At 38.4% G+C, this 20,384-nt stretch overlaps 1 protein-coding gene and 1 long non-coding RNA gene across 4 annotated transcripts; one reads left to right on the top strand and one right to left on the bottom strand.

Annotated features, from left to right (window-relative positions):
* Nucleotides 1-932: 932 nt before the first annotated feature.
* LOC110495497 (uncharacterized) lies at nucleotides 933-11,123 on the bottom strand. The gene is made up of 6 exons (XR_002469432.3): nucleotides 10,987-11,123; nucleotides 10,765-10,809; nucleotides 7,147-7,237; nucleotides 6,432-6,494; nucleotides 5,486-5,534; nucleotides 933-3,672 (listed from the first exon to the last, which is right to left on the bottom strand). It is a non-coding gene; the product is annotated as an uncharacterized LOC110495497 (long non-coding RNA).
* LOC110495486 (COUP transcription factor 2) lies at nucleotides 9,935-20,104 on the top strand. Of its 3 annotated transcripts, none has more exons than XM_021570783.3 (3): nucleotides 9,935-10,394; nucleotides 15,044-15,571; nucleotides 17,480-20,104. In XM_021570783.3, the coding sequence occupies exons 1-3, from the start codon at nucleotides 10,358-10,360 to the stop codon at nucleotides 17,752-17,754; spliced, it is 840 nt and encodes a 279-aa protein (XP_021426458.1). In that variant the 5' UTR covers nucleotides 9,935-10,357; the 3' UTR covers nucleotides 17,755-20,104. The 3 variants fall into 3 exon arrangements, with proteins under 3 accessions (XP_021426458.1, XP_021426447.1, XP_021426439.1); XM_021570772.3 differs by having other exon boundaries at nucleotides 10,039-14,037; XM_021570764.3 differs by lacking the exon at nucleotides 9,935-10,394 and adding an exon at nucleotides 12,766-14,037 and having other exon boundaries at nucleotides 15,026-15,571.
* Nucleotides 20,105-20,384: the final 280 nt, after the last annotated feature.

Raw genomic sequence — 20,384 nt, 5'->3', positions numbered from 1 at the left:
TCACAAACAAAACATAACAGTTTTATTATAAGAGCTGTCCTGTTCCTAGGTGCTGAGTGGTTTCTACAATTATGTGGAAAATATTGTCAAACAACAATTGGCGAAGTTGGTAGGTGTTGTATTGTACAACAACCGACGAAGTTGGTAGATCTTGTACAACAATTAACAAAGTCAGTAGGTGTTGTACTAAGGTTGTTACACTACGCCTTTCCTTCAGAAAGTGCTTTCCTGTGCTTAATTTGCACAAGTTTCTTGCTCCCGTACCAATGGCTCTCCCAGCAGTGCCAACCCACTTCTGACAACAATATAGCTAATTCAGTGGTAGCCCTACTGGGACTTGAACCTGGGTCTCTGAGATTGTCAATCCAACACCTTAGTCATTACAACAAAGAGGAATGACTCAGTGAGACCACAAATAAGATTATCCCCTCCAGATACAGACCTAACTCTCAACAAGATCTTCTAGTTTCCCTTTTAAATTCAACGTAATATGTATGAACATCTATTTTTGCGCGTTACAGGATCGAAACAGAAACAACTCAAAGGGTGAAGTTTAGGTATTAATCCCGAGTGGTTAAGGTCAGGGCTATGGTTTGGGGAAGGCTTAAAACCAATTAATGTAAAATGACGCGCTATTACCATCAGGTATAATCCGTATTCTCAGTATTCCCGTGGCTTGCTGAGCTTTGTGAATTGCGTAGCGCAGTGGTTTAAGCAGCAGGCTTCTCCTCCGAGCATCACAAATTCGCTTCTAATGCTGGGCAATCATTTTTAATTTCTTGGGTGAGCGCAGAAGGTGGCATATATCAATGTTCTCTGAACTTTTTTTTAACTTCTGGAAATCGCCATCTGTGTTTTTTGGTTATCTATGTGAACTGCAATTAAGCTCCAGCTCTGAGCATCAAGAGTTAATTCCTAGTGCTGGGCAGTCGTTTTTCTTTTTTTTTGGTGAGCACAGAGGAAGGCATATATAATTGTTCTCGGGACCTTTTCAGAATCTGAAATTGCTGTCTATTTCTAGCGATCACTCTGTAACTATAGCTGTATATATGGAAAACACCTATTTGTTCATATCCAGAATGTGTCTGAGTTCTGCTGTGGGTAAACAAATAGTAAGGGTAACAACACTGTACCCTGAGGTACCTCTTGTCAGCAGGTGGAATTGGATAGAGTGATTGTAAACAAATCATAACACAAGTATTCCTTTGGAAGGGATGTGCTTGCAAGAAGGGGTGAGTGGGGTCTAATATGGAAACAATTACATGAGAGAAGGTGACTCATTGCACAGGAATTCTGTACAAAGTTTTTTCATATCTCTTTGTTCATCTACAGGTCAACATAATTTACGCAATTGCAGAATACAACTGCTATGTCAGAATGGGTATTGTAGCCTACACATGGTGCTTGACAAAGTTCAGCATTTCTCTTTGTTTAAAGACATTTTTCAAGCGTGACCTGATTTGTACATTTTGAACAAGTAACAGCCTAAGGGCTCTATTGAATATGTAAGGCTGAAGCACTACAGATTCCGCAATAGAAATGTAAAGGTAATTTCTGATTGATGCAGTGTTTACTGTGAAAGCAGTCTCCGCTGAGGCGGGAACATTGCCTTTAAATTTCATTCACGCTGTAAAGCTGAACTTCTGCGATGCGGATTGAATAGAGCCCTAAGTCTATGAGCAGTGTGACCCAAATCCTGTAATGAATCCTATTTGTGTACTGTTGATATTCCTATTCATGCCCTTAGTTTACATTAGTCATTGACACTAAGTTCATTAAAAAAGGAAGCTGACAAAGTCAAAATGTATAATAAGGTCATTGGGATGTTTACCTATGGTGAGAATGCTGACTTCCACTGTGTTCATTATGTAGAGTAAGATTTCATTAGAGAAACCAACCTGACTTGTAATTTCAGTCAGGGATTAAATATATTGAGACATTTCTCACAGCAGTTTCAGTTTGATTTTACATGATTGACAGAGGGATAAATGGGGAGCAAGCGGTCCATGGTCTGGTAGTGCTGAGACCTAGACATGAGGGTATCAACAGCATTACCTTTCTGTCAGGAGCTGTGCCCTTCTCCCAGGGATATAGCCACAGCCACACCCTTCTCAGCAGTGAGCTCTGCTAATGTTTCATCCGTGAAGGAAAATCTAGACCATAGAGGGCCAAGTGGCCGTATTAGTTAACACTCTTGAACAGTCTACTGATCTTGTGAAAATATGTTTTAAAAAGCCTCCTCAGACATAAATTGAATAAAGGATTATTTCTTGCACAATAAGGAAATGGTTTGGACAAAAGCTATGCAATCTGCTGCTACTCATGTGCTCAGCGGTGCTAACGTTAACAAATGTTACAACAAGAAAAGCATATGACCTGAAGCATTAGCCAGTATATGACCTGATATGATGAGTTGTATAGACAATAAGGTGACTTCCTGGTCATTCACTACTTTGGTTTAGCCTGAAGGGTCTCAATGAATAATTACAAGCCTGATAGGTCGTGGTGTAACAGATTCATTCAGATGATTATCTTGATAGAGCTGCCATTTCGAACAAGATGTGTGGGAGTTTCAAGGGTGGCTAGACAGTTTAAAATATTGTTATTTTGTAGCTTTACCTTTACATACCTTTAGTTACTTACAATATATTACCTTTCCAATGCCTGGTACAGTAAATTATTTTGATATTCAACTTCATCCTAGATTTGTCCACATTTCTGCTACTTCAACTGTTATAGGTGATAATTATGACGTGTAAAACCCAAATTTTTGCCAACAACTGTGTTGTGGAAAGTTCTCCGGCATGCACAGCTGATACCATCACAATAATGTTTTGTTCCGGATACAAAATTATACGCATTCATGTCCAATGTATTTAGTATATCACATCACACCCATAAAGGTTGGATGTCACAAACTATCGTTAATGTTAGTTCAAATACCTAGCAATGAGAAACTTACAGTGGTTACTTCTAAAATAGCAATGACACATAATAGCCAAAGCTGCCTGCATGGTAGCTAGTGATTACCCTAGTCAACGACAAGCAATGTCAAATTGTTCATCTGAAGTTCAAGACGTTTGGCCACAAGGTAAGTACAATTGTTGAAATGTTTCACAGTGTAGGCATGATAAATTGTGAGAACTGATGTAAAATTAACAAACTACTGGCCTCTCAACTAGATGAAAGACCTAGTCACATGGGGCATGGTTATGTTGCTGGTCTGGTTACTGCAGCTGCTCTGGTTTGGAGGGATCATATAAACATTACACTATCTGTCCATGTAATTGTTCCCAAATCTTGTTTGACAATGTTTTTTATTGCAGACACTTCACATGCTTCCTGAACATAGCTGAGCCTTTTTGGCACTGTTGTAAATACTACAACTCAGCACTCATTAAATCTAGTGCCGAGTATGGGATGTTTCCAGTCTTTGGTACTGTCTCTGATCACTCTCTAAATGCAATCGCCACACATGCCATATGATGATTCATGGCTCAACCACACAAATGTGGGGTTTCCCTTGTTTCAATGGAAAGTGCCTTACTTTTAAATGGATAATTTTCCATTTTGGCTTTATTGAAATGAACATATTAATTGAATTGATGAGCTGAAGGCCAAAGAGGGACCTCTGTGTTGAGGTGGATCCTGAGTCAGCAGGATGGTCTTCTTCTGTAAGGAAAGTGTCAAAGGGTGAAAGGGAGCATTTTATAGTGTCATGACTGAAATGTTAGGTTTATTTACATGCAATACCAGTTACCTCAAAAGCCCATTGATACAATAATGTATTGTATTAATATTTTCAGATTCTGAAAAGAAGTCTACAGTTTAAAACTTAGACCCTGCGGGACGGTTGAGCTAACATAGGCTAATGCGATTAGAATGAGGTTGTAAGTAACAAGAACATTTCCCAGGACATAGACATATATGTCATTGGCAGAAAGCTTAAATTCTTGTTAATCTAACTGCACTGTCCAATTTACAGTAGCTATTACAGTGAAATAATACCATTATATTGTTTGAGGAGAGTGCACAGTTTTGAACATGAAAAGTTATTAATAAACAAATTAGGCACATTTGGGCAGTCCTGACACACAATTTTGAACAGAAATGCAATGGTTCTTTGGATCAGTCCAAAGCTTTGCACATACACTGCTGCCATCTAGTGGCCAATATCTAAATTGCAACTGGGCTGGAATAATACATTATGACCTTTCTCTTGCATTTAAAAGATTATGGTACCAAAAAAAATGTATTATCTTTTACCAGATCTAATGTGTTATATTCTCCTACATTCCTTTCACATTTCCACAAACTTCAAAGAGTTTCCTTTCAAATGGTACCAAGAAAATGCATATCCTTGCTTCAAGGCCTGAGCTACAGGCAGTTAGATTTGGGTATGTAATTTTAGGCGAAAATTTAAAAAAAGATCAAACTCACTAGAGTGGACTTTTGGTAGGAAAAAGGTAAAAGGCAGACAGGTATATACAATTACAACCTGCTGAAAGACTGTCCAGGGACAGGACGAATCAAACCTCAGTCCATGTCTCCAAGCGGTCCTCAATAGAAAACAACCTGCTTCCAATTAGAGTACAATCCACACGCCAAATCAATCTCTCTCCTTCCCTCACTCTTTGATTACTTCAGAAAATATTTATATTTCCTAATAACTTGAGTTTAGTCCAATGGCCCATGATTAAGTCCAGACTCAGACGGTGAAGGCAGCGAAAACATTGTATTTTCTGTATGTGCTCACATTTGCCTCCAAATAGAACCTTGCAATGTATGCTATAAAAATGTCAGTTTCAGCTGTGTAATAAATAGATATTGAAAGCTTGTACAAACCATTTTTTAAAGAATTTTACACTATTGTTTCATGTTAAAGATAAACATAAATTGTGCAAGTCATGACAAAAGAAGGCATTTTTCATTGTTTGTTAATGTCGCCAATTCCATCTGGCCTTCACGACAGACATGAGAATGAGAATAATTGTGTATCAATTCAACATTACGAGACAAATACAGCTGAAGTAAGTTGCTTTGTAGATTTTATTAATGTCTTAAAATTTGTGATCCACAATTTAAAGATAGTATTATTCATTAGTATTGGTGTAAATCTATAAATTATGTTAAAACATGACAACATAAGATCTGCAATAAAGCAATTTCTAATGGTTTTACAAATCTTTACATCTTAATCTATTATCTGTGATATAGTTTTGCAAAAGGTCATCAAGTGTACGCTATTTACACCAGGTCATCTAGAATCATTCAGTTCATCAATTAACATGATTTTCAGAATTTAGTTTAGTTTAGTCAAAAGTTGAGTCAATAGTTTAGTCAATGGCCACATTGGGCCTTCAAATAAAACAATGACTGTAATCAATCTCTTTTGGCATAAAGTGAATGTACACCAAAGCACACTTTTCCCGACAAATCCTTTTAATCTTCACCATCACATTTCAATAGGTGGCCACATCCCTACCATGTCTCAGCAGTCTGACTCTCAGGAAAGCCAGGAGCAGATCTGTCAACTGGAGGTCACCAGTCACCGAGGGGGGAGGGGGGGGGGGTACATTGGGTGAAACAAAAAATGTGATGCTTTCATTTGGTCAGAGAAAGAAAATTCAGATATTATTATTACACAGTAATAGCATCATGGTCGTAGCATGGAAAAAGAGCATGGCTGGTTGTTGGCTCCCAAAGACCATAACAACACTTGAACAGGTTAACTCTTTTCCTGGCTATATACATCATAATCATCATGATTTCAACTATACCCAACATTTATAGGAAATGTAGTGGATGGGAGAGAAAGCACCCTGGCAATCCGCCTAAAGAGGGATCATTGAAACAAATGAATCCATTGCTGTTTAAATTGACACGGTAATCCATCATTGGCAAATCGAACTCTGTGAGCTATCTTGAAACTGCTGCCTTCTTAGATTGGCCCGCAGGGCAAACAGACACAGAGAGCAAAGAGAGTAGTCTACACTGCTGAATGAACTCCATAAACACCCAGAACGCCCCCCCCCACCCCCACCCCCACCTCCACCCATACACATATACTGTACTCTACACACAGCTTATTGAGCAGTTCTTTAAACATGATAATTTATTACTTCAGAGTCAATCATTAGTGATATACAGTACTTGTTCATTGAAGAAGAATATGTTTTACAAAACATCACATACGAAGAGGAAACTATGTGTGTGTGCTGGTGATGGTTAACACACCAAGTGGTTGACATTTTGCCCATTCATTTTAATATATACTGCAACTGTATTTTTATTTTCAATTACACTCCCTTACCCCAAATGAGATTTAACCATTCCTCAAATGTAATGTTAAGCCACTACGTGTTCTGATTTCTTACAACGTCAACGAATGCGGTCTTTCAGGGGCCCATGTAGCCTGCTATGTTATTTACCTTTCATTTTGCCCAGTTCTTTGCCATTTAGGCATGCGTTTTACCCACAATCTCCTCTTTCACCTAAAAGCAACAGAAGATTATACTTTAATCTGGTTTGTTTTATTAAAGATGGACAAATAATCTGCTGACTATTAAACAATTAATATTCAAGAACAAACTATTTATGAGGTGCAGTAAACATTGCTTTAATGCTGAATTCATAAGATCAGTCATGTTTAAGATGTTGGTGTAGATATGACATTGCTACACACACAAGATGCCTTAACAAAGTGCTCATGTTCATAATCAATGTAATCAAAATGATAATGTGTAATCATGCTCAGAAAAACATTTACAAATGGTAGATACCCGGACAAATATAATGACACTGCAAGTAGATTGTGTATCTCACGTATGCATAATAAATAAGTGCAACATTTCAATGAATAATTTAAGTCACATAGCATTATGAGACACTACAACCTTATTTGTATAGATTATAATAGTTTGATACTATTGACTAAGTTTACCTTAAAGTAATACAGTAGCATCAAGTTCTACAGTATATATGTAAAAGTCACACTAAGAATCCCTGAAAGTAATTCCTCTAATCTTTGTAACTATTCAAAAGCCTATAATACAGTTACAACCAAATTAAATAAAATCATGTTTTTATCCGCAAAGAAGTCTGGCTTGATGCCCAAATATGTTGTAATTTGTTCAACAACATTACCTTCAGCATTAAGACAACTCTGCTGCTTTGGGAATTATGGAGACGGAGGCAGAGCCGTTCTTCACAGAACAATGTGCTCTCATGCTGCACTCTGCGTATAACAAAAGCATCAGGACTTCATGTTTCATGTTTTCATGTACTAATTTATCTACAAAGTTAATAGTCTGAAAATGAGTCTGAGAAGCATGAATTTGACCTTAACGTCCCCACTTGAATGGTCCATTATAAACTTTATCATAGTGGAATTAGAATCATATGTGACACTGCATGACTATGTTTTTAAGAGAAAGTTGAGAAATGTACATGTTTGTTTTTAAGGACAGTTGACATGCCACTCAAGAAGAAAGACCAATAAAGGGCAGGGCCACTAGAGCTCCTATCCTGTCACAGATTATTGGAGCTCATTTGTGAGGGCTGTCTGTCCACCTGTCAAACTGCTTCACTGAAGAGAGCCATTGAATCAATGTCAATTCTGTTGGAAGGAAATGAGGGCCGAGGGAAAAATACAAGTTATATCCCAGGACAAATTACATTAGAACACAGGGCTCCCGAGTGGTGCAGTGGTCTAAGGCACTACATTTCAGTGCTAGAGGCATCACAGCAGATACCCTGGTTCAAATCCAGGCTGTATCACAACCAGCTGTGATTGTGTGTCCCATAGGGCGGTGTACAATTGGGATGGTGTAGGTAATACATTGTAAATATGAATTTGTTCATAACTGACTTGCCTATTTTCATTAAAAATGACACTAGGAGCTAGTATGCTCAGAAATTAGGTGAAGAGAACATAACTCCACTATCTACAAAAAAATATGACTTGTTTCTGTAATACAGAGCTATGACTATACTATTAATAACTTACAAGTAAATACTTCAACACTAGCATAATTGTTGTGTAGATTCAACTAGACATTTGATTATTCCCATTTTGGGATTCCTGATAGGCCTATAGGTTATAGAGTGAGATTCACACAGACTAAAGTGTTGCCAGTGGTTGGCCTCTGACTTTTTTGGGGGAGGACAGTTGTTTCCCCCTTGACTCCTTGTCATCTAATTCAATCAGCCTCTTCAACTTGATTAGCCGGGTTAACCTTTGCACCCAGTCGGGTCTGGAGGGGTTAATCAGGCTGGGATCTAAGAGACCTTCAGGTCAGTATCCCTCTGAAGGACTTGCTGAAGGCAAAGATAAGATTAAAGTGAACTTTCATCCTTGTCTTGCTGCCTCTCCCCAATGCACGGAGGCTAACCTGCCCCCGCCTGATCCCACTATTCCAGTATTGCCGACTCCTTAAAGCCTACATTATTATTCAGAATAGATTCCCCTTTTCTATAAAATATAGTTAAGTTGGGAGGTAATGCATATACTGTTGTGTTTGAGTGCAGCTCCGTCAACAAGTAGGGCTGTAGGCAACACATTTTTCAAAATGTCCGTCAATTCATTGACTACACATGATTTTAGTTGAACAAAAGGTGTACTGTTTTTCATTTGTTAGTTTAACCTGTAACACGAGTGAAAGGTTTTTTAAAGGACGACCATGAATCTCAACCACTGACTCGGCCATTCACTCTCTATCGAACTGCGCTCATCTGTGCGCGCATTGTTTTACAAACAATAATAAAGTGATTTACCGCTTTTCCGTGCTATGAGCATGACAAATCGTTAAAGATCCTGCAATTTGTGTGTGATCAGTAACTATTTAGTGTGGCGAGTCAGCGTCATCCTCGAGTCTCGTCCTAATCGATGTAGGTGCGCTATTGCGTATAGTGGCTTCCCGTGCCCCTATGCTTGAGATTCTGTCTTGAGGAGAGCATTTTCCCCAAGAAGTGCACCAGCACAGATAAAGAAAATGCTTTTTGTAACTCTATCATTGATTCTTCATAGACATAGGGCCTATATTTATCCAGAGAATGTGAAAAAGGATAGGACAAAGATTTTAGTAGCTTACTTTTCAACTCACAAAACATCACATAGAATGTTGGCCCACTAGTTGTATTTCTTTACAACTTTCGTTGTCCAGACATGACTCTATAGGCCTAACCCGGCTGATCTACAAAAGTAACGGTTTATATATGGAAGCGTGAAGGGCAATTAAGGCCATATGAAAACGTAAACTTCACAGTTTTAGGAACAAAAACTGCATATCTACAACCATCTAGTCTCTCTCTCTTTCTCCCTCTCTCTCTCTCTCTCTCTCTCTCTCTCTCTCTCTCTGTAGAGGTCATGTCACATCACACTCTTTCCCCCTTTTCTCCCCCTCCCTCCCTGTCTTTCTCTCTGTGTGTTAATGGAAGTACATTTGTAGACATATGAGGATGAGATCCTACTATCAGAGAAGGTATATCTGTCAATTGAAATGCGCCCATTTGAAAGCAATCCTCTCCTTCCCCTGTTCAATAACAACAGTTAGTGTTTTGTCAACCGCAACAAAAATAATAATAGTCATAATATTAAAACAGCAATAATTGGCCTACCAATAATTGCAATTGTTACCGGTATCATTGCTGTAATAATAATTATAGCCTAAAAATAATAATAATAATAGTTTTCGTGTCACCGCATCTGCCATCTAAAACTGATATTAATTTGTGTTTCATTTAATTAATTAATTTAGCTTTCAACATATGTGTTTAATTGCCATTTTGCTATATCACATTTTACAAGTTTTGGTTATCCGCTTCTGTCAGCTCATCGATTCATAATATATTGTTGTCAAATTAATTTTACGTTCATGATTCTAACATAAATGAAGTGATAATGTATAAAAGCATCCCTAGTTTCAATACAAACAGACAGGTGTCTGACTATGTGTAGTCTGACTTCACCCCTCCCATCCAGCACACAAAAAGCAGCGGCATACAGGCGCGTTTTAACCCATAGCCTAGCCTACAGTAGGACAGAAAGGAAAGACGCACAGGAGCATTTTCTTACTGTTTTACTTTTGTCATTTTTAAAGACAGCCATAACAACCGCTACTTATGTTATGAAGACAAGACAATTTACATTACAAGGTTGAAGTTCAGCACATAAGTTTAAAAATGTAGTGACTGTGATTAATCCTTTGTCAGTCTTACGTTTTTTGCTTATTGTTCTTCAAATAAACTCAAGTATTTTTGTGATTCATTCCATCTGGTGGAAAGTACACCTTCCCGTCTATTCTCGACATTATATCGAAAAGAAAGAGAAGACTAGTATATTCTGATAAGACAGAAGATGCATCATGCTGCGGACGAATCGACCTATGCATTTGGTACGTTTGTGAGAATAGCCTATACATTTTTGTCTACAATAATCTCACAATATATATTTTTTAACACATATAGGTGCCTTTAGGCGTATACATAATGTGTTTCTGCTCAATATGTATTCCCATTAACATTTAATTAGACAATAATTAGCATGTTATGCGTTATAGTATCTTTATGCCTGCGCCTGGTAAGGTTCATGAGGTGTTTGTGATATTTTATGCTAGAAATGTGTTTTATGACTAAACAGCTTTTTGATGTATCCATTTTGATAGTCGTTCTATTTACGACCGAAACAATTGCCTAATGCCAAGCATGTTTTCACATTCAAACATTTCATTCATGAAACAAATATGCCAAACTGTTCATACTCACCAATGGAGTGGTCAAGTAGAATCCACAATAAAACGATACAATAAACTGCAGACAGTGATATAATTTAGACCATGCAGTTTGCTTTAGAATGAAAGTGTTACGCTCAAGACCAATTATCAGCCTATATCAATCAATGATTAAAAGCAAAATACAAAAAATCCCTGTGCCTACGGAGCTCAGGCTATGTTTATGAAAAGGCGAAACAGTGATCAACACGCATACCTCGATGACGTCCAAGTCAATAAGAAGACATTTTCTTAAATATGAATCAGTTAGAAATGGGCGCACGCTACTTTGGTCACTGTGAGAGACGAGAGACCCAGGCAGTTTCCATGTCGGAAGGCTCCTCCGAATTGAATGTTGATTTGAGGCAGAAACGATACATACGCTAGGGGGCACTCAGATACTGTAATAGATCCTGTCTGCTGTATTGACAGCATATGCTCCATTTAGCTGTGTACATTTTTCACAGGACCCAACTTTGACAGACCCTGGTGATTTTGAAAGTACCAGCTAAAAATGCTCAGACTAGAAACTTCTAGGAGCACATAGGGGCCACTTTAGGCTATATACTTCATAGATATGCTTTGTCTTCAAATGAAACACCATTCACTCAGGCATTTGTGATATTATGTACAAATTGTAGATTAGGATATACCTATAATTAAAGTGCATTGAGTTTTTATTTTTGGGGCAGAAACATTTAATTTAGACCTATACTATCGTGATATAGTTTAACAATTTGCAATACAGTCCATGAATGTTGTTATAGCCTAGAATCATGAACCAATAAATAAAACAATAGCTCATCATAGCTCGGGATTTTCTAAATTACGAGAGAGGTCTCAACTCTCATATAGGATAGCCTATGTTATATTTTATATATTCATGATTAAAATCCCTCGTGCTTGGGTTTCCTTTACTGTAGCTCTATGAAAAGCAATTTTATCATATACTTGCAAATGTGAAGGCTACACATATTCATAATTATCATAACCAGAAGTATCAACAACTATCTTGTCAGTCAGAAATAGTCTACTAATAGGCATTTGACTAAATTGACTGAAAGAAACCGTGATGTAGCCTGTTCGGGAATAAGATTATATTGTAAGAAAAATGACCATCCCAACACTGTGATTGAACATAGGCTAAGTTGTCTGATAATATGCCTGAATCAGCCTAATACAATAATAATAATAGTCCTAACTTTATTTGTATAGCACCTTTCATACAGCTCACGATAGATTTAGAAAGCCTATGTAGCATATATACAAATGTGTTGCAACGAGAGGACTTACAATTTTCAATAAGGTTTAACAATCATTTTCACTTACAGATGCATATCCTGCATTCAATTGTATGCCGTAATTGTTCATCATTTATTTTGTGAAATGCCATAACCTATAATAATGGTTCATTTTAACTTCTGATAGGCTACTTCTATTGCATTCGGCTATTTCTAATGTAATGGTAGGCTAGATACAAAAGTTTGAGTTAAATGCAGGAGCACTATATGCTACTGCATCTCATGAAAGCCTTTATCAGACGCAATATATAGGCTACACCTGAGAGAGGTCAGGGTGATATTTTGGTGTCTGATATATATCAGACATAGGCTATATCAGAGGCAATATCAGACATATATCAGACGCAAAAATACCATCCTCACATCTCTCAGACTATTACATTTCAGGCAAATATTTATTAGGCAACCGACTTACTTTAGGCTACTCAGTAACTTACAAACACATACCAAGAAACAGTACGTGGTCAGAGAATGTAATCATGGAACATTTAGAACTTTATATGTGTATTTCATGAAAATCGGTGAATTGGGAGCATGGTCCTCTCCTTTAACATGTCTCCTTTTAGGACCAAGCATCTTCTCGACACCTATCCTTGCTTTGGCAAGGCACCAAGTAGCACAAGTGCCGACTAGCCAATGGGGTTCAGGGGGAGGTCCGTGAGCTCTGACCAGTCAAACACAGTCACTTTCCTTATATGGCAGCTCATCTCCATGGTAACGTGTGCTAAGTTGCAGCAGTCGTGTCAAAGTTCACTATATAGAGAGCTCAGTGAGCTGATCAGAGAGAAAGCATTCTGCTAGCCCAGCTCCTACAATTCGCAATCACTTCCTAACCTCACCCTTTTTAACATATTTGATCACTTTGATTCTCTGCTCTTTTTCAAACGATTTTTCCTGCATGAAGGAGGTTCTATAAGTTGTGATCTTTTTGTTTTATTATCACTTGCTTGTCGGAGAGTTGACTTCATAGCATTGGCTTCAGCTGCGCGCTGCTGCTCGCACCACCTCACAAGAAAAGGGAGAAGCAGCAATATTTTTTTTACCAGTTGATGATTTTCTTCATGACTTGAGCTGGAACTTGATAGCGCTCTGCTGCTAGTGTGTAGCCTACATCAATTGTGTGTTTTATGCTGCTGTCACGTCGCCTATACGTTCAACTTACTGCTTCGTTTCTTGAATAGGCTACCTCATTTCATTATTGCAATCATTTGCTCTTTTTTTTCTCCATTTCGAGTCTCCTGAATGGCTGACTGCAAGCGCCCCTGGACTTGGCCTCTAAGCGCAATGCTGCGAATCAGCTCGCCATCACATCAGTTTTAAAACGTGTGCTTAGCATCGTCTATAACAGCAATACAATTTGACATTTTCGCCAGATTCAACGGACAATCGACATCAGTAAGCTTTTGTCATTTATTTATTTGACTATTAATTTTGATTACAGCGTGCTGCATTCTTTTGAGAGAACAAGCACGGCGAAACCAAAAACGGCAGACAAAAAGTTTCCTTACGTTGACTGATAGATATGGCAATGGTAGTGTGGAGAGGCTCCCAGGACGATGTGGCTGAGACCCAAGGTACCCTTTCTTCGCAATCTCAAGGAGGACTATCCCTTCCGACCCCTCAGTTGAATCTGTCAGGCTCTCAGGTCGCCCCTCCGACCCCTCAGACACCAGTCCAAGGACCCCCGAACAACACTGTACAGTCTACGCCGACAAACCAGACGACGCAGTCGGAGAAACAGCAGCCACAGCACATAGAATGCGTGGTTTGCGGGGATAAATCTAGTGGTAAACACTATGGCCAGTTTACTTGCGAGGGGTGCAAAAGCTTCTTCAAACGGAGCGTACGAAGGAACCTCAGTTACACATGCCGTGCCAACAGGAATTGTCCCATTGACCAGCACCATCGCAATCAGTGTCAGTACTGCCGCCTCAAAAAATGCCTGAAAGTTGGCATGAGACGGGAAGGTATTGGAATTTTTATTTTCTTATTGATGTATTTGTCCTGTATGTCGTGCGATGAATTTATTATCTTAATTAATAATTGTATGTGTGGCCGTCTCCCATATTCTCTCCCCGACTCTTCTTCCCAAGGCTGTGCGGCCGAAGCACGCAATAGAGCCGCCTGCATTTAGTGCTCTACACCGAGCTTAACAAACCTCCATTTTCGCGTTCGATTAAAGAGTTATATTTCTTGAGCTCCCTATTAATAATGTGGCCTTCAGAAACAATAGTCATACGAGTTTGGATGTAGATTATTAGAGCTGACCCGTCCCCTTGGAAGAGACAAAATGGATATGCGTCTGTATTTGAATACAAGCACATAGAGGCTACAGCGCTATTATGGCGAGTGTGGAGTGAAGAGACAGCGTGTTTAGATCCCACACTATGTGTCGTGTTAATCTTGACCAAAAAACGGAGCTGTACATAGAAAAGGGCATATGTGTATCTTTACAATTGTTCTATTCAATGATCAGTCGAAAATATTAGTCAAAATAAAATTAGCTGAATAGATTGCTAAGTAGGTTAAGGGTTACAACATGCAATAACTGCCTTGCCTTTGTGCTTCTATTCAGTTAGCTCATGTTGTTGTAGTCCAACAACAAAATGAGAATGTTAAATACAGATTTGTACTTCTAAAATGTTCCATAGAGCATCATGACTTTTCCGGGCAATATGCTTGTATCGATCTCTACAGTAATTGAAAGTCATTGTTTGCATAGCCTACTTCATATTAGGCTATAATTGTTGTAACCTATGTAGGCGTATTGTTTTTGTTTATAATGTTGGATCCATAGATTTCATCATAGCAGTTGAATAGCAAAAGCAATGTCTAAACTCGTATTCAGTATGTGTATTCCTCGAACTGCTATAGTGTAACAATATTTGCCATAGCGTCCTGTCAGAAGGGTTACATGTCTCTTGATGTGTAGAATTCAGGCATCAATATCTGCAGTTTCTCTTTTTACTGCAGCGGTGCAACGGGGACGGATGCCACCCACACAGCCACACCATGGCCAGTTCGCCTTGACAAATGGGGACCCACTCCACTGCCATTCCTACTTATCCGGATATATCTCTCTACTGCTGAGAGCGGAGCCCTACCCAACGTCCCGGTATGGCAGTCAATGCATGCAACCCAACAACATCATGGGCATCGAGAACATATGTGAACTGGCGGCCAGGATGCTGTTCAGCGCCGTGGAGTGGGCCAGGAATATCCCCTTCTTTCCAGACCTTCAGATTACTGACCAGGTGGCTCTTCTGCGGTTGACCTGGAGTGAGTTATTTGTGCTCAACGCCGCACAGTGCTCCATGCCTCTCCATGTGGCTCCACTTCTGGCGGCGGCTGGCCTACATGCCTCCCCCATGTCTGCGGACAGAGTGGTCGCATTTATGGACCACATTAGGATCTTCCAAGAACAAGTGGAAAAGCTGAAAGCTTTGCACGTTGACTCTGCTGAATACAGCTGCTTAAAGGCAATTGTGCTCTTCACATCAGGTAAACTCCAAATTGCATCAGAATATTACATTTCCAGTTATGCAGTATGAGAATGTGTTTAGGTCACGTGTGCTTGAACTTTCACGGTTTGAAAACAATATAGGCTAGGCATGCAATGAAATATATAAAATGAGCAAAGTTTGCAAATGCCTGGCCTGTCTTAAAATCCCATAGAGCATATAAGCTTTCAACTAACCGCCTGTAGGCCTATATCAATGCACTGTTGGGCATTAGTCATAAAATGGCCAATCATTTGCCTTTACTGATTGGTCAGGCATAGCCACACACTTGATTCAATTTACATTCTGAGTACACGCTGTCAACAAAATAGGCTGCTCTGAAAGATAACTTTGACCCACATCATAAAAGTCACTAAACTAGTATTTCAGCAAAGACATGCCATCACAAACAAACTGTCGATATTTGATTGAAAATTAAATTTTGAGAATAATTTACATACCTTTAAGATATATTGTATATTCTATGTGGATTCACTTGTTTGTATTTATAATGCATTGACAGATATTAATGATGTCACGCTCTAAGGGGGTGGGGTATAGCAAAGGAAAGACGGGCCTAATGCTCCATTTGTTAAACCACGGCATACAGCATACAACGTAACCTATTCACGCCAGGGAGGGCCAGGAATTGTACGGAATAGTTTATTTTATTGACGGTTTGATTAATAGAATAACAACAATTTGCCGTTCTACCACATTTAGCCTGATCACATGACGGACATTTCAGTTATTGTGGGAAAATACTTTTCTATTCCCCTCTGTTCTGTTAGGGAGATCTAGGGATCCAATGCATTTTTTGGACTTCTTCCAAAACTGGGTCATGACCTAGACTTCCCTGCTATATGATTACATTACATAGGTCTGTGAAAATACAGACCTATGCAGAATTAGGCAATGACTTGTCTAATTGATAAGTTGTTTTTACAATAGGCCTACAACATTGTCTTATTTTATATAGCCAACATTTTACAAACTAGGCTATTGGTTTAGGCCTCGCCTATTCTACAAAAATACCTGGGCGGTTTAAACAATATATGTTAATTATATTGCGTGTAGTAAATGTATTCAATGTATTCAATGAATATTTAGAGTTTGCACTGCTACATATCATTGACCGCCATTTTTCTTGGTTATTAAGGTGACTTGGTTAGTACTATCCATGTTAGGGATAGCTTCGGGTTCTAGCCCTTCTTCAAGCCAAATCAAAACGCAATACAGATTTCACCATGTCACAACTCTCTTTCCCTCTCTGCGTGCATTCGTGTGTGTGTGTGTGTGTGTGTGTGTGTGTGTGTGTGTTAACCCAAACTCCTATTCAAATGTAAGTATTTGTAATTAAGTTCAGTGCCTGTCCAGTTTCTTTTGAACAATAGCCTACAGTTTCCAAATATAAGGCAACAGATAATTGCCTGCTCTTATACACTTCGCTAGAGTGACATTAATAATCACATGATATAGGCTATTGATTATGAGACAGTTTCTCAAGAAAACGTGGTACATGCAATGTAAATTCAACAAAATATAGCCTATGTTCGCAAACAGATGGGTGTCTTCTTTAACAATAAAACAATGTAGGCCTACTGAATATGTTAGTGTTGGCGATATTAGTGGCCATAACTTGCTGTTTGATTATGGTAATCACATGCAGTTTGATTGGTTTTTATTGTTTAATCAACATAAAATAGGTTATGTTATAGGCCAGTAATACACCTCAGCGACCAAATTTAACACCGAAAAAGGGGGATGTTTTCTTGAAATTTACAAACATTTTTAAGCGCACCTGTCACGTAATATACCGTATAGCCAACGAGAGAGGTCTTTAGCATTTCTATTAGTGTTCTGTCATAAATGTGTGATGAATTTTTAGTTAATTTGCTTTTTTTTTCAGATGCTTGTGGCCTCTCAGATGTGGCCCATGTGGAAAGTTTGCAAGAGAAGTCACAGTGCGCCCTGGAGGAATATGTTCGGAGCCAGTATCCCAACCAGCCTACACGATTTGGGAAGTTGTTACTTCGCTTGCCTTCGCTGCGCACAGTCTCTTCATCGGTCATAGAGCAATTGTTTTTCGTCCGATTGGTAGGTAAAACCCCAATTGAAACCCTCATCAGGGATATGTTGCTTTCGGGGAGCAGTTTTAACTGGCCCTACATGTCAATTCAGTAAGCAGAAGGAATGAACAAAGGGGGTAAGACTACAATGGTTAGCGCTTCTTTTGTTGAAGGAAAACGGCTGTTACAAGAGCTTGCTTTCACAAAGAAAGACATTGTTGTAAATGACTGTGAATTTTAAAATTGAGACATTCTGCGAACTTTCAAAATGCAGATAAAAGCTCCCAGTGTCATTCGGAACAACTTGCTTCTTATCCATTTTTAAGAAAAAAGAAAACGAAAAAAAATAAGGAAAAGGATTTTGGTAATCCTCAAAAGGAAAATGGAAACTATAAAGTGCATTTAAAATGAACATTTGGAAAAACTTAGGAGAAAATAAAAAAGTACGTTTTCTTTTTCCAAATTACTTGTCCTGTGTCCATGTATCTAGCTGTTTTTTGTACTTTTCTTTTGTTCCTCCTTTCTGGTTCCAAACCGGCCTATGTGATTCTGTAGTACAAGTGGTGTTCTTTTCTAAAACCATGACTTCTTTTGAAACAGTTAAGTAATGTAAAATGTTCTTCAAGAATTAAAACTAAATCCACAGCAATATAGGAAAATGCTTATAACTACATGCTTAATGCTGCATACGCACTTACTCTTAAAATGACACACAATAAACTGGACAAGGGTGTTTTTTCGGAGTTCAGGTTCAACTTTCTGACCCAGCTAAATCATTGCTCTTTCCAATTGAGTATAGACTTTATGTTCCAGGGTTGCCCTGTTTTGTCACTGCTTAGTTGAGCCAGTCGAACCACATCTGCTCTTAACGTTTCATAGAAGATTCAAGGCAAAACAGCTATTGCTGAACAGTGTGTGATATCGGTTACCAGTATGTAGGCTATGCTTTATGAACCCATTTCAACTTTGTGCATCCCCACATGCACCCAGCTCGAAATGTTTTGCATCAATTTAAAGACAGTTAAAAAAAATGTATGAAGCCTCGCTATTGAAGGGTGATTGTGGCTTGTAAATGTAGATGCAAATGAATTATTATTTTAATTTAGGCAGGTAATGCATATAACATTGTGTCTTGCAATGTAGGCCTAAACATCAATGAAAACATCTAGCCATACAATACCTTATTTTGAAATTGGAAAGGTCAAGGGTCATATACCTTTAAGTACAGCTGGAATAGTGTTTAATAGCAGTATTATTATGACATCCCTGAAATGTCACCCTCTATACACTGCAAGCATTAAGTGCCTGAAAAGCGCGAAGTAATTTCTAATCAAAACGTTGTTTCAGTATACAACTTTGGGAACACTATTAGATTTGAAACTTCAGTCTTATGCTTGTGTATTTCACTTGAAAAACGTTAATTAGAGGCAGTATTGTTGTAAATATAGGTCAATTCATTTCAATGAATTTTCCTTTATACAAAGTATGTGATTAAGAAAAACTGTGTTTGCTATTTTTTCGGTAATACAACGTCTTCAATTCAGTGGCAGACTTAGCTAGTATCACTGAAAGTTATGTTTGTAATGTATATACATATTAAGACAAAAATGTTTTCTTTTTCATGTATTTAGACTGTGAATGCATGGCCACAGGTCGCTAACCTATTTTACCTTTGATATATATAAATGTAAATGTTTTTGACTGTATAGATATAATCTGTGCATTCAGTACACTAGCCCTTGTATTTAAAAAAGAAACAAAATGTTCAACAATAGGCTAAGACTAAACAGGGTGAGCTGGTCTGGAAAGCTATTTTGACTTAGTGTTCTGCTCCTTTGGTCTGTGACAAATGCCTTGTGTGCGTGTGTGTGTGTGTGTGTGTGTGTGTGTGTGTGTGTGTGTGTGTGTGTGTGTGTGTGTGTGTGTGTGTGTGTGTGTGTGTGTGTGTGTGTGTGTGTGTGTGTGTGTGTGTGTGTGTGTGAGAGAGAGAGAGAGAGAGAGCGAGAATAGGTGAGTGAGAGAGAGAGAGAGTGTGTGTAAGAGTGTGTGTGAAAAAAATGTGTCCTTGTTTTTGGGGCTTTTCTTCAACACACGAGACACCATGTTGTGGTTGGATAAAAAGGGATCATATTGTGTAGGTGATTGAACAGTGCTCTTCGGCTGTTTCCATGCCACATATGGACCAGAGAATGATACATGATTGTAATTATGAACAGTTTAAACTGACCCACGTTTTTATATAAATATATAAAAATATATGACTGCAGGGTATTGATAACGTATAGATACTTTTTTTTAATGATTATGATTATTATGATTATTAATTGCAAGTGATATATGTGAGTGTGTGTGGAAGTTTATAGTTGAACACAATTCTTGTTTGTTTGTGTTAGCTTATTGTAAACAAGCATTCTGCTGTAAATTTGTTCTTGGTATTAAATTATAATTTATGAATTTGAAAAAAATACGTATTTCCATGTTTTCTTATTACTAATCAGTCAAAATCGTGTGTGCGTGAGAGAGAGAGAGAAAGAGCGCGAGAGAGAGCGAGACAGAGAGAGTGAGAGAAAGGCTTTTGGGTATGGCCAATTTTTGGCCTCACGAATTGAAGTGAACTTGGCCTATGTGTACCATTGCAGAGGAGAGGACTGTTCGTATGTAGGTTTCATTTATATTTGTACATAGCCTTGGTGCTTTTGCACATTATATAAAATTCCTTTAGTGAACTTATAACACCTCGCCGAA

Source organism: Oncorhynchus mykiss, chromosome 2 (genome assembly GCF_057628025.1).
Source record: "Oncorhynchus mykiss isolate SJ-2025 chromosome 2, ASM5762802v1, whole genome shotgun sequence".
Lineage (NCBI taxonomy): Eukaryota > Metazoa > Chordata > Actinopteri > Salmoniformes > Salmonidae > Oncorhynchus > Oncorhynchus mykiss.
This window is presented reverse-complemented; position numbering and strand designations above follow the sequence as displayed.